We start from the raw sequence: 14,729 nt of genomic DNA on the forward strand, positions 1-14,729 counted from the left end.
GACTATAGAAACACTGAGAGTATAGCCCCCGGACACCCTTTTAGCTCAGTAATGAAGTCATTCCTGAGGTTCACCCTTCAGCCAAAGATTAGACAGGCCCATAAAAGAAAACAAGACTAAAGGGGCACACCAGCCCAGGGGCAAGGCCTAGAAGGCAGGAGGGGACAGGAAAGCTGGTAATAGGGAACCCAAGGTTGGGAAGGGAGTGTTGACACGTTGTGAGGTTGTTAACTGTCATAAAACAGTATGTGTACTGTTTAATGAGAAGCCAGTTTGTTCTGTAAACCGTCATCTAAAGTACAATAAAAAAATAAATTATAACTTGTAAATAATAAAAGAATTTTCCAAGTGGAAAAAAAAAGTGCCACACCATTTTCCATAGCGGTTGTACCCAAGGCCGCAATCTTTATGAAAACAGACTGCCACAGCCTTCTCCTGCCTGTATGTACCTAACAGGGGATCAAACAATGGTAACCACTATGGTTAGTATCCCAGTTTTCAAGCCTCATCCTGCATCATCTGCATGATGTACTTCCTATCACAGCTTTTCCGATTAAATCAAAACATCTACACTTTCATCTCCTTACACTCAGGCAAAGGGTCAGGTTAATAAATTTACTTGCTCAAATCTAATGCAGGGTTTTATTTGTGGTGAATTAGAAAACACGGGCTCGTGCAAGAAGAAAGCCTGTTGTCCACAGACCCACCACCTGTCTCTGTCACTGGGCCATGAGAAAAGGAAGCTGGAGTGGATGGAAGCAAAGCTGCCATGGCCCTCCACAGCATAGGCAGTGTGGCTGCTGCCATTACTAGACTAGACGAATTGCCATCAGAAAACTCGAGCCTATAAAATTTCTCATGAACAAAAAGCGAGCTGTAACTTTAACTTGGAGGAAGGGACATTTGCGTGGTCAGGCTCTCAACCAAACTTCAAACTGCCTTTCTACCTAACTGGGTACAGAATTTACAATCCCCATAGAATGGAACTAAAATGTTCACGACATTATCCATTACTGAGCTAAGAGGCTACAAATCAATGTGACAGAATTGGACTGCTTTAAGTATTTCTTAAATGGTTCAACTGTGACCATAAGCAAATACACCCACCTTTACACATAAGTACCAAAAATTTGCCACCCAGTAAGTTATATTAGGTTTCTGTTTGTTTGTTTTTAAAACATCAGTCTTCCCCCTTTTCCAGCAGATATATAGGTAGAAAAATAAATGAAGTCAGTACTCTTTACTTCTCACTAGAATAAACAGTGACTCAAATACGGTGAGTGGTTATTTGGAAGGCTATAATTTTTTTTTAATGACAGATTTTCCTACAGGAAACCACTATAACATCTGTCCAAGAACGCCAAAGGAACACAAAAAACACATAAAGATTAAAAGTCTATTACTTTAACAGCACATTGCCAAACACAGACAACTAGGATAAAATGCCAAGGAACCTTAAAAAATAACTTTAAAAGATGCAACGTTCAAGTCATTCAAACGTGTAGTTCCACAAACAACAGAAAAACAAGTCTGAGAACAGTTCTATTGTGCAGGATGGTAGCTCAGACTGTACTTCATCAAAGTTCATTTTGGTGTCTAAAACCAGCAGGCCTGTGAGCAGAAGTGGGGGTTTTCTTCTTTGCTTGGAGATGTGCATACAGACTGGAGGAGGGGACAGTCTTCCAGGTGCTGACGTGAACACAGCAAGCAGGCTTGGTTCTCCCTTGATAAAGTACGAAGGCAGATTTAGTTGACTCAAGCTTTATCAGTGTCCCTAATAAAAAGTTTTATGCATGCTGAAACCGACGAGTTACTGAATGTCATGCTAAGTATTTACAGCAATCTTCATAAAGTGAGCTCAGTAACCTGACAGAATAAAAAAGGTAGTTGTTAATTTACTGTATAACCTTGTACAACTTGAATGACTTTGTGAGTAAATGAGGCTGAAGCTCAGACATACATTAACAAGAAATTATTTACTGCATGAGGAGGCACCCATCGTAAAAAACACACACTTCACAGATTCCTGCATAGCAGGAAAGTCGCTACCACTACACGACAAATGGCAATGCCAACAGTTCAAGCTACCGCTAAAGGGTATGACATCAGAATTCCCTTAAAATCTCAAGGAGTGTTTTCACTAGCACAGAGTCCTCTTGGAGAGCAAGTACATGTTCTGTCTGGAAAGATGCATTTCATTGGAAAATTTGAACATCGTGTAAATCAGTTTTCTCACTGGGTAAAATTTAAGGCAATGCTACTCAGACCTGAGGGGGGAAGAAAAAAACACCTTAAAGTTTGTATTTTTCTTCTGAAACGTTAACAGGTCAGAAGCAACATCAGAAAGGATTCCCTTTTGAAGTGTACTGTACTTTATCGATGCACCTTTAGTATTTGCATCATTACAAAATAAAACCCACTTTCACACTCCAAATATGAAATGAGAAATTTTTCTGTGCTCTTCCTTGAAACATGTAAAAAAAAAAAAAACCATACACACACCCGCACACACGGCAGCTTAGGTGTTAATATTAAAAACTGACATGGAAAGGAAGACCACTACACCCAGTGAGTGCACACAAAGGTGCCGCCAGCTCTGACCATAAACGCCCCGGAGAGGGCGCCCCAAAGCATTTCCACTTCTTTTACAACTGGTGTAGTGGGAAACTAGTTATTGATTCATAAATTAACTTGTAACATCAACTACAGACTAACAAATGACAATTAGACACAGTAAGTTCAAAAATTTTACATTTTGCTCCTGTCTGGCTGCTAAAGAGCAGCAATTTAAAGTGATATAAAAACTTCTGACCACAAAGCTCGCTATACAGATAAAGTACATAATCAAAAGTTAAGCAGCAATTACATTTCTTAAACTTATCTGGTACAGAATATTTACACATCTGGGAAGAGGGAGCTCTGAACCCACCAGTCTCTTTCTTTGCCCCCTGCCCTCTGCCCCCTCTGGCCCCAGCCGCTCCAAATGGAAATCGCAAGTGCTCTGAACTATATACACCTGTACTTTGGCTAAGCAGGCTGGCGTAACTCCTCGGGGCTTGGGCTTGCTCTGGGGAAGAAAGAAAGTCTTGGAAGTCATTTGCAGACTCCTTTTCTGAACAGCAGTGTATGGTCATCACCGAATCTGTCTTTCCACAGCAAGGGGGGAAAAAGGGCCCCATACTTTCCTCCCCAACCTGAATGCGGCAAGATCCGAATGCCGTCAGCCTTACACTTCAACAGCTCCAGGACAACAGGCCATCAGAGAAAAGGGAAAGGAAAAGGTCACAACAAAGGCAGCAGCAATCAACAAAAGTTCCCCAACAAACGAACCTCTCCTCCCTCGGCCCTCTCCCTCCCCCCGCACAAAAAAGGAATTCACATCACAAGAACTGGGTACTCCAGTGAAGGGTCAGGTCAATATGAGAAAGAGGAAATTCATCACTTTTGATACTTAGAAATGAGACATAAAGCTAACAGAACGCACAACATCACTGTGAAAAGAACTTTCTAAAACAAATCCATTCTACATAACGCAGCCAATAAAAAAACAAAAGAGGAATAGTTTGTTCACAATCTGCCTTGTACAGGATATTTATATTCTTTCTATGCCATATAAATGTATTTATATAGCTTAAACATTCAGAGACATGCACTGGGACGTTTTAGGTAGTACAGATTTCTTCACAATCACATGTGCAAATTTAACAAATCACTGAGGATTAATAAGCTTAGGCTGGACTGTGTCTCGTATTATCTAACAAATTTAACGGGGGTTCAGAATCATCCATAGGAAGAACCAGGCGTGTGCCCCGAATGACCAGTTCATGGTCCCCAAATGCAAGCTCCCGATCCAAGGCATCTTCAGAACTGTTTCCCATAAATCTCCTAGGAACGCTGGATGTTGCCGACTCCGTGTTCACAGTAGAATCCCCGTACGTCAAACTAATATCACCATCATTGAGAATAAGATCTGAGTCATCATCTTTCAACTGTTCCTGGTTCTAAACACAAATAAAATAAGTTTTAAGAGTTGTGAAGAAATTTAAGGAACATTTCTACTGGCAGAATTTTAAGATTTCCTCTCAAAAATCCTTCAGTGGTGTCCCACTACCCTCAGGATAAAGTCTGAAGTCCTTACCTTGGCTTAGAAGAAGACACTGTGACTTGGCCCCTTTAGCTTCATCTCCTGCCACCATCTGCCTCCTCTGCCCCAACATCCCCAATGAGTGCCAGTCGGATGAATTGCTGAATCTTTCCTTCACCTCCAGGCTGGTCTACATGTTATCCCCTCTGCCCTCCTTCATAGGACTAATGCCTACTTGTCATTAAGGTCTATGCTTAGAAGTTACTTTTTCCAGGAAGTCATCCTTGATCTTCCAAGACTAGGTAAGGTCCCCTCCTGCATGCTCACGTAGCACCCTGCACGTAGCCCTACCCCTAGGGCAGAGCTGACCCCTGTATCATAACTGTGTGCATACTGATCTGCTCCCCACACCCCCATTAGGCTCTAAACCCCTTAAAGGCAGGGACTGCGTGGTCTTCTATGCTGTAATCTAATTATCTAACACAGTGTGTGGCACACAGAAAGTAACTCACTAAATGAAAGTAGAACTGATTATGTAATGGCTTTAAACAGATAAAGCCTTCACTTTTGTATTAACAATGCCTAGAAGTACAACATCCTCCAAATATACTGAACCCTCACTACATACTTGTCTCTCAGCTCCATAACCTTTGGTTCTAACGGGAACTTTGTGGCCAAAATAGAATATTAAACAGAGTCCTACAGAAGGGAAAAAAGTCAAGAACATATAGTCCTGCTTTGGTAAATAAAAAACGAATGCATGCATAGAAAAGTCTGGAAGGGTATTTAAAAATGATGAGTACATACTGTATTACTTTTAAAAATCAGAAAAAAAGGTCGTATCTTTTTCTAATGTAAAGAGTAAGAATCGTTCTAAATACTCATATTGATCTTACCAAAAAAAGTCTGTGATCAATATTTCCTGAACGAAGTAGAGCTGATAGAGACATTTTACATGCAAACCTATTCAACCTATGTACCTTTATATACTTGGGTAAATTTATATGTACAAGGATGTCTACTGTAAGTGTTGTTTGTAACAGCAAACAAACCAAAAAAAAAAAAAAAAAAAAAAAACAAATGTCTAGCCATAGTATTCCACACAATGGAATAGTTATGTTACTTACTCTTTTTTCATGGCTGCATAGTATTCCGCACACAATGGAATACTACACAGCCATGAAAAAAGAGAAAGTAACATAACTAATGTACTTGCATGGAAAGATATCCACAATGTAGCATTAAGTGAAAAAAGCAAGTAGCAGGACAATACACTTATTATGGTCCTATTTGTGTAAAACAATGCCAAAGTTACATACACATATACAATGAAACCTGTGACAGCCGGAACTCGATGGGACTGCCTTGTTTTCCTGTGTCTCGCAAGTTTTCCACCTTTGACAGGGTATCCTCACCACTTTTCTATTGCTCTCTATTAGTGGAAAATATTTGCATTTTCCTTCTCTGACAGGTTTCTGCCTTGCAGTTTCCAGCTTTCGCAGGTTTTACTGTATAAGTTTGTATAGATAAGATATATCAGGAGGTCTACAATAAGCCTTTAGTAAAGACCGCCTCTGGGGAATGTAGGTGAGAGGAGGGCGACTTTTACTTTTCACTTTGTACATTCCATACTGTCTGAATATTTGGCCATGAATATGTCACTTTTATAACTAAAAAAAGTAGTCAACAACACTAAAAAACAAAACGTTAAGTTTGACAGTGTGTTCTATTTTATTACATTCCACAGAACATACAGTCGCTGTGGAACTCCTTTGGCTTTTGGTGATGGTGAATGGGTCTCTGGAACCCAAGAGCTAAGTCTCACTGACTTAACCGATGGATATGCCTGAGTCCTCTATACAGAGTCACGTGGACACACGGGGCCCAGAGGAAACGAAGACTACGCTTGAGAGGGGAGGCTGGACAATGTGGGAGGGAGAGACAAGGACAAGGCCACATGGTGGGTTCCCCTACTCCACCAGCCCAATGTCAGAAGTGTGCCCTGACTCCACAACATGAAGCTGTAGGGCACTCCTCCCTGACCCAGGGTGCCACCCCCACCATGTCTACTCATTCCCATCTGTTCCCTGTGGGCTCTGACTCCTGTCACTTGAAAAGTCTGTCTGCTCTAACATGCCACAATAGAGGCTGTAGGGAACTGGGGGTTGCATGTCTATACTGCTTCACAACAGCTTCCCCTTTCTACTCAAGGCTCTGAGTGCTGCATCAGACAAGCCAAAATTGGTGGGTTTTTTTTTTTTTTACATGGGTGCCTACTTGATGCTATAAATTATTTTTGAAGGGTTGGTTTATAGAATTAGAAAGATTATGTTTCAAAGGTTTAAAAAAAAGAACTTGAAAAATAAAAAAGGTTCATATTTAAAAATAAAGGCTGGCTAGCATGTCTGTCATTCACTCCTCAGTTGTAATACTTACCAAGTCACCAATCATATGTCGGTAGCTCTGGCAAAAATCTGGAATCTAGATTCTATCCAGATATGCTCATGTCTCCCAGCAATGAGGCACAGAGGTAGATGAACTTTCCCTCGGCCAAAATTTGATATAACACACCATCTGTTGCACTCTTAGGTACATCAAAATGTTTATTAATCTTCTCAAAGTCAATGTGATGAAAACACACACATTTAGTACTGAGCTCAGGTCATATACTGCAAATAAATGGAAGCCAGTACAGCATGGAAATAGAATTCTTTGCTAAAATCACCTACAGTAAGATGAGGTACTATTCTGTATCTGTTTTCAAATGACGTTTCAAAGGCTCTGAATTATATTTATAGATTTCTGTGTATTGTCAATCTATTGAGCAAAAATATGCTTATATTCTCTCTCATAGTTTTTATACCTCAAAGGCAAACAAAACCAGCAACCCATCTATAGAGCAAGTAGATTCAACTTAATGAAGTACTTTGTTGGATATAACTAACTTACTTCATAAGCCTGAGGGCTGGTCAGGCATCTTGCAATGGGTCCACAGCAGGCAGGCAGGGTTGTTGTAAGAGGAGGCCCGCTGTGCGTCAGCAGAGGCTTCAGATAGCTGTGCTGGTTAAGGAAGAGCTTCATTCCTTTCTTCACAACTTTAAAACAACAACTCATTTGACAATAACTACCATCACAGTGCACCAACCACTTCCGAGGATAACAAAGGGCTTTCACCTAGGTTTTCTCATTTTATCTTCACATTATGTCAGTGAGATAGGCAAGGGAGGGTTTATTATCATCTCTGGTTCACAGATATGGAAACTGAGGGGCAGGGATCTCAATGATCTGCCAGAAGTCACACAATTCAGTAAATGGGGGACCAATACTCCAACACAGATTGGTTTGATTCCAAAGCCTGTGCCCTTTCCACTACACAATACTGCCTTTCTGGTTTTACTAAAACCGAAAGAAAGAGAAAATCACTCTAGAGTTAGCATTGAAGGAGACAGGGTGAAAGGAAACAATGATAACAGTCAGAGATGAGATTAAATATTCCAGTAGTAGAAGACAGTAATAAAAATGGCTTTAACCATTTATTGGGGACTAAGCTGGCCTCTTGAAGGGTGTAAGTGGAAACTTCACTTATCAAGTTGATTCTTTTCCTATAAAGCTATAAGGAGGAAAGGAAAGTCAATTCTACAGAAATTTTAATTAAGTCTCATGAGCTTCTCTATTACAGACTCTCATTCAGTATTCATTTATTCTCCTTAAAAAAAAAACAGATGTGATAATACATGATTCTCATAAGAAAAAAAGAGGGAATCACAAGAAAAGGGAGGGAGAAAAGGAGGAAGACACATATATCATATTCCCTACTTTCTAAAATTTACACCCTAAGGTTGTTCTCAATTAAAAATGAGGAAGTTAAAGAAAATTTCAAGAATTTCCATATTTATAAATTCTAACTAAAGATTAAAGCAGTCTATATAAATACACACATGTACTTTATAAAACATCTGGACACATGAAGAAACTGAAAAACTGGAATGATGAATTCTACTAGTGTATCAAATAAAAAAACTACCATGTCTTAGTCTAGTGGTACTTGTATTGAGGCAACTCTTAGTATTTGAACTCTACAAGAACAAATTCCTTAAAAACTAAAACTTGCCAAAAATTGCCAAAAAAAAGACAGAAGATCTGAATAGTCCTATATCTATTAAAGAAATTGAAAACCTTCCCATACAAAAAGTTCCAGGCCCAGATGGTTTCAGTGGTAAAAGGTTCCCAGTACTTAAGGAAGAAATAACACCAATCTTACACAGACTTCTCCAGAGAAGAGAAAAAGAGGGACTACTTCCCAAGTTATTTTATTAGGTCAGCATAATCTGGTTATAGAAACCTGATAAGGACATTATAAGAAAAAAATTCATATGCCAATATCTCTCATGAAAATAAACACAAAACTCAAGACCCCAAGAATCAGTGATTTAAATACAGTGACATATATAAAGGATTAACACATCATGACCAAGTGGGATTTGTTCCAGGAACACAAGAATGGTTTAACATTCCATCAATCAACAGAAATCAGCACAGAAACAGATTAGAGAAGAAAAAAAATAAACACATGATCATCTCAATTGATGGAGAAAAAGCACCTGATAATATCTCCTCAAAGCAGAGTCGACCTTAATGACGTGGACAGAGTAAAGCTTTCCTGACCTTCATTTGCTGATGGCAGCACAACCCAAAATGAGCAGAAACAGCTGCAAACATCCATTAATAATCAGAACGTGGAATGTATGAAATATCAATCTAGGAAAACTGGAAACTGTCAAAAGTGAAATGGAACGTTTGAAGATAGATATCCTAGGCATTAGTGAGCTGAAATGGACTGGTATTGGCCATTTTGAATCAGACAGTCATATGGTTTACTATGCCAGGAATGACAAACTGAAGAGGAACGGGGTTGCATTCATTGTCAAAAAGAACATTTCAAGATCCATCCTGAAGTACAACACTGTCAGTGATAGGATAACATCCATATGCCTACAAGGAAGACCAGTTAATACGACTATTATTCAAATTTATGCACCAACCGCTAAGGCCACAGATGAAGAAACTGAAGATTTTTACAACTTCTGCAGTCTGAAATTGATCGAACATGCAATCAGGATGCATTGATAATTACTGGTGATTGGAATGTAAAAGTTGGAAATGAAGGAGGAACAGTAGTTGGAAAATATGGCCTTGGTAATAGAAATGATGCCAGAGATCCCATGACAGAATTTTGCAAGATCAACGACCTATACATTGGAAATGTCGTTTTTCAACAACAGAAACAGGGACTATACATGTGGACCTCACCAGACGGAATACACATGAATCAAATCGACACATCTGTAGAAAGAGACAATGCAAAAGTTCAATATCATCAGTCAGAACAAGGCCAGGGGCCAAATGTGGAACAGACGATCAATTGCTCATATGCAAGTTCAAGTTGAAACTGAAGAAAATTAGAACAAGTTCACAAGAGCCAAAGTATGACCTTGAGTATATCTCGTGAATTTAGAGACCATCTCAAGAATAGATTTGATGCACTGAACACTAACGACTGAAGACCAGATGAGTTGTAGAAGGACATCATACATGAAGAAAGTAAGAGGTCATTAAAAAGACAGGGAAGAAAGAAAAGACCAAAATGGATGTCAGAAGAGACTCTGTAACTTGCTCTTGAACACAGAGCAGCTAAAGTGAATGGAAGAATTGATGAAATAAAAGAGCTGAACAGAAGATTTCAAAGGGCAGATCGAGAAGACAAAGCATTATAATGACATGTGCAAAGACCTGGATTTAGAAAACCAAAAGGGAAGAACACAATTGGCATTTCTCAAGCTGAAAGAACTAAAGAAAAAATTCAAGCCTCTAGTTGCAATACTGAAGGATTCTATGGGTAAAATACTGAACGATGCAGGAAGCATCAAAAGAAGATGGAAGGAATACACAGAGTCACTGTACCAAAAAGAACTGACCAACATTAAACCATTTCAGGAGGTAGCATATGATCAAGAATTGATGGTATCGAAGGAAGAAGTCCAACTTGCACTGAAAGCACTGGCGGAAACAAGGCTCCAGGAATGGATGGAATATCTCAATTCAGATGTTTCAACAAAGGGATGCAGCGCTGGGAGTGTTCACACATCTGTGCCAAGACATTTGGAAGACAGCTACCTGGCCAACCGACTGAAAGAGATCCATATTTGTGCCCATTCCAAAGAAAGGTGATCCAACACAATGAAGAAATTATCGAACAATATCATTATCACACAAGAGTAAAATTTTGTTGAAGATAATTCAAAAACAGCTGCAGCAGTACATCGACAGGGAGCTGCCAGAAATTCAAGCTGGATTCAGAAGAGGACTTGGAACAAGGGATATCACTGCTGATGTCAGATTGATCTTGGCTGAAAGCAGAGAATACTAGAAAGAAGTTTACCTGTGTTTTATTGACTATGCAAGGGCATTCGACTATATGGATCATAACAAATTATGGATATCGTTGTGAAGAATGGGAATTCCAGAACACTTAATTGTCCCCATGAGGAACCTGTACATAAACGAAGAGGTAGTCGTTCAAACAGAAGAAGGAGATACTGAGTGGTTTAAAATCAGGAAAGGTGTGCATCAGGGTTGTATCCTTTCACCATACTTATTTAATCTGTATTGCTAAGCAAATAATTTGAGAAGCTGAACTATATGAAGAACATGGCATCAGGACTGGAGGAAGACTCATGAACAATCTGTGATATGCAGATGACAAAAACCTTGCTCGCTGAAAGTGAAGACTTGAAGCACTTACTGATGAAGATCAAGGACTACAGCCTTCAGTATGAATTACACTTCAACATAAAGAAAACAAAAATCCTCACAACTGGACCAATAAACAACATCATGATAAATGGAGAAAAGATTGAAGTTGTCAAGGATTTCATTTTACTTGGATCCACAATCAACACCCATGGAAGCAGCAGTCAAGAAATTAAATGAGGTATTGCATTAAGCAAATCTGCTGCAAAAGACCTCTTTAAAGTGTTGAAAAGCAAAGATGTCACTTTAAGGACTAAGGTGCGCCTGACCCAAGCCATGGTGTTTTCTATTGCCTCATATGCATGCGAAAGCTGGAAAATGAATAAGGAAGACTGAAGAAGAACTGATGCCTTTGAATTATGGTGTTGGCGAAGAATACTGAACATACCATGGACTGTCAGAAGAACAAACAAATCTGTCTTGGAAAAAGTACAGTCAGACTCTTCCTTAGAAGCGAGGATGGCGAGACTTTGTCTCAAGTATTTTGGACATGTTATCAGGAAGGGACAGTCCCTGGAGAAGGACATCATGCTTGGTAGAGTAGAGGGTCAATGAAAGGGAGAACGACTCTCAATGAAATGGAGTGACACAGTGACTGCAACAATGGGCTCAAACATAGCAACGATTATGAGGATGGCTGACGCAGGACCCGGCAGTGTTTTGTTCTGTTGCACAAAGGGTCGCTATGAGTTTGACCTGACTCGATAGCACTTAACAACAACAATAATATCTCATACCTATTCATGATTAAAAAAAAAAGAAACTCTCAGCAGACTAGAAATAGAAGTGAGTAGGGAGGCAGGGCCAAGATAGCGGAGTAGTCAGACGCTTCCGGTGGTCCCTCTTACAACAAAGACCCTAAAAAACAAGTGAAACGACTATATATGACAATCTAGGAGCCCTGAACATCAAAGGCAAAGGTGAGGAATCGGACTGACTGGCGGGGGAGGGAGAGACAGTTCAGAAGCAGAGAGGAGTTGCCAGACCTGACGCAGTGGGAGCCAGAGCCCTTCAGGCCAGACCAGCTCGTAGTGCATGGTGAGGCGAGCAGTGGTGCTCGGGAGGCGTTTTCCACATCGGGAGAGACCCAGCGGCAGACAGCCTACTCGGGCATCCAGAACCAGTGAGAAGCAGCCCTCGATCTGAGAAAGATAAGTTACTTGCATCTGGCCTACGTGGATCAAAAACACCCCCCTTTCGGAAACACCTTTCTCCCATTTACCTCCCCACTCCCTGCTCTGCACTGGGTCCAGGAAGGCTTCAGTGACTGCTGAGTCCCCTGGGTGGGAAGTAGGACCCGTCACGTGCCCTGAGCCATTCTCCTGGCCTTGGAGAGGGAACAAATTAACAAATGGGAAAAAATAATCTGCCAGCTCCCCTAAGTCAGGAACTCAGGGTAGGCATAGCTTCTTTGCCTAGGCACAGGCATAAGAGATCCACAGACTCTGAGTGGCTTTCCCCGTGCAGAGACTTGTGTGGGCCCATTTCAACAGCGTAGGCCCTCATTACCACAATACAACAGGGTATATACCTGAAGTCTAACTTCAACTGTTTCAGCTGAGAAGTGGCAGGTTCGTGACATTTGACACTGCTCTGCCCATTAAGTAGGGTCTTCACCTACTAACATCAGGGGCCTGGGTAGCTCCACCCATGCCACCTAGCCACCTGTGACAGGGGCCCAAGAATAAGTGGTGCCCCTCAGTCCTTACAACTAACAACACTGGGTGCTCATATTCCAGTTGCAAAACCCACCCACCTACGTGCTGTAGGGAACAGGGACATGCTTTCCTCCCAGACACTCGGGGGGTGGCCATCAGCCCCCTGCCTTACTCTGTGTGTGACTCCCTGCTGCAGCCCGATGCCTGGGCCTACACCAATCACCAATGCCTGTCTAGGACTGTAGATGAGACCCTGCACCACACACTTGGTGGCCGACTACCTGGACACCTGAGCTGAATCCATATAGGAGGAGTGGGCGGACTCCTGGGCTCACATACTTAGTGGCAGGTGTGGCCATCTGGTGGCAGGACGTTGGAGCTTAACGGGCACCGGTGATTGGGCTGGCTCACAAGAGCAGGCTATTTGGGCATATCAAAACAAGAAGCTAGGACAGAGTAAGCAAACGTAAAATAAATATAATAACTTATTGATGGCTCGGAGACAACAGTCAATATCAAATCACATAACGAGGAAGACGATGACGGCTTCAGCAAGCTCCCAAAATAAAGAATCAAGAAATCTTCCAGAGGCAGAATACAAAAGGTTAATATACAGAACTCTTCAAGAGATCAGGAAGTAGATTATGCAAAATGCAGCCCAAGCAACAGAGGAACTTAAGAAGATTAGAGAAGAGCATAATGACAAATTTAACAAGTGGCAAGAATCCACAGAGAGACAGCAATCATAAATCCAGAAGATTAACAAGAAAATTTCAGAATCAGACAACGCAACAGAAAGTCATACGAGCAGAATTGAGGCAATGGAAGTCAGAATTAGTGAGACTGATGAAAAAGCACTTGACACCAACCTATTTGAGGAAAAATCAGATAAAAGGATTTAAAAAAATGAAGAAACCCTAAGAATTATGTGGGACTCTATCAAGAGGAATAACCTACGAGTGACTGGAGTACCAAAACGGGGGGGATAACAGAAAACACAGAGAGGATTGAAGATTTGTTGGCAGAAAACTTCCCTGATATCGTGAAAGTTGAGGAGATATCGATCCAAGATGCTCATCGAACCCCACATAAGGTAGATCCCAAGAGAAACTCACCAAGACATGTTATAATCAAACTTGCCAAAACCAAAGGTGAAGAGAGAATTTTAACAGCGGCTAGGGATAAACAAAAAGTCATCTACAAAGGAGAGTCAATAAGACTAAACTCGGACTACTCAGCAAAAACCATGCAGGCAAGAAGGCAATGGGATGACAACTATAAAGCCCTGAAGGAAAAAAACGGCCAGCCAAGAATTATATACCCAGCAAAACTGTCTCTCAAATATGATGGCAAAATTAGGGCATTTCCAGATAAACAGACGTTTAGGGAATTTGTAAAAACGAAACCAAAATTACAAGAAATACTAAAGAGAGTCCTCTGGTTAGAAAATCAATAACATCAGATAACAACACAAGATTAGAATACAGGACAGAGAAACCAGATATCAACCCAGAAAGGGAAGTCACAAAAATAATTCAAAGCTAAAACACTGAAAATAGGGAAACAGATGTCAATATGTAAAAGATGACAACATTAAAACAAAAATGAGGGACTAAAAACTGGAGATTTAGATTTTTCATACGGAGAGGAAGTAAAGGTGATATAAAGAAATAAAAGACTGGTATAAACACAGAAACACAGGGATAAATATTAAGGTAACCACAAAGGAAACTAACAATCCTATACATCAATGTAAAAAAAAAAAGAAAAATATAAAGACTCTGCAAATACAAAATCAAGAACAATGAAAAAGATGAAAAGAAAATACATAAAGGAAAACAACTCAGTACAGAAAATTAAGTGGAACAAAGAAACTGTGAACAACACACAAAAAAAGACATCAAAATGACAGCACCAAACTCATATCTATCAATAATTATACTGAATGTAAATGGACTAAATGCAACAATAAAGAGACAGAGAGTGGTAGAATGGATTAAAAAACATGATCCGTCTATATGCTGCCTACAAGAGACACACTTTAGACTTAAAGACACAAACAAACTAAAACTCAAAAGATGGAAAAAAATCAAGCAAACAACACTCAAAAAAGAGCAGGAGTGGCAATATTAATCTCTGACAAAATAGACTTTAAAGTAAAATCCACCACAAAGGAT

The 14,729-nt window shown here is 40.3% G+C and overlaps 1 protein-coding gene across 3 annotated transcripts in view; it reads right to left on the minus strand.

The window, feature by feature from the left end:
• Window positions 1-1,382: 1,382 nt before the first annotated feature.
• Window positions 1,383-14,729, minus strand: part of SLC9A6 (solute carrier family 9 member A6) — a 73,519-nt gene continuing 60,172 nt past the window's right edge. For all 3 annotated transcript variants that reach the window (XM_023735484.1, XM_004380951.2, XM_023735485.1), the window contains 2 exons: window positions 7,034-7,139; window positions 1,383-4,001 (listed from right to left, as the gene is read on the minus strand). In XM_023735484.1, the coding sequence (XP_023591252.1) occupies window positions 3,729-4,001; window positions 7,034-7,139 (379 nt within the window). In that variant the 3' untranslated portion in view covers window positions 1,383-3,728. The remainder of the gene's footprint in view (window positions 4,002-7,033; window positions 7,140-14,729) is intronic.

Source organism: Trichechus manatus, unplaced genomic scaffold (genome assembly GCF_000243295.1).
Source record: "Trichechus manatus latirostris isolate Lorelei unplaced genomic scaffold, TriManLat1.0 scaffold00079, whole genome shotgun sequence".
Taxonomy (NCBI): domain Eukaryota; kingdom Metazoa; phylum Chordata; class Mammalia; order Sirenia; family Trichechidae; genus Trichechus; species Trichechus manatus.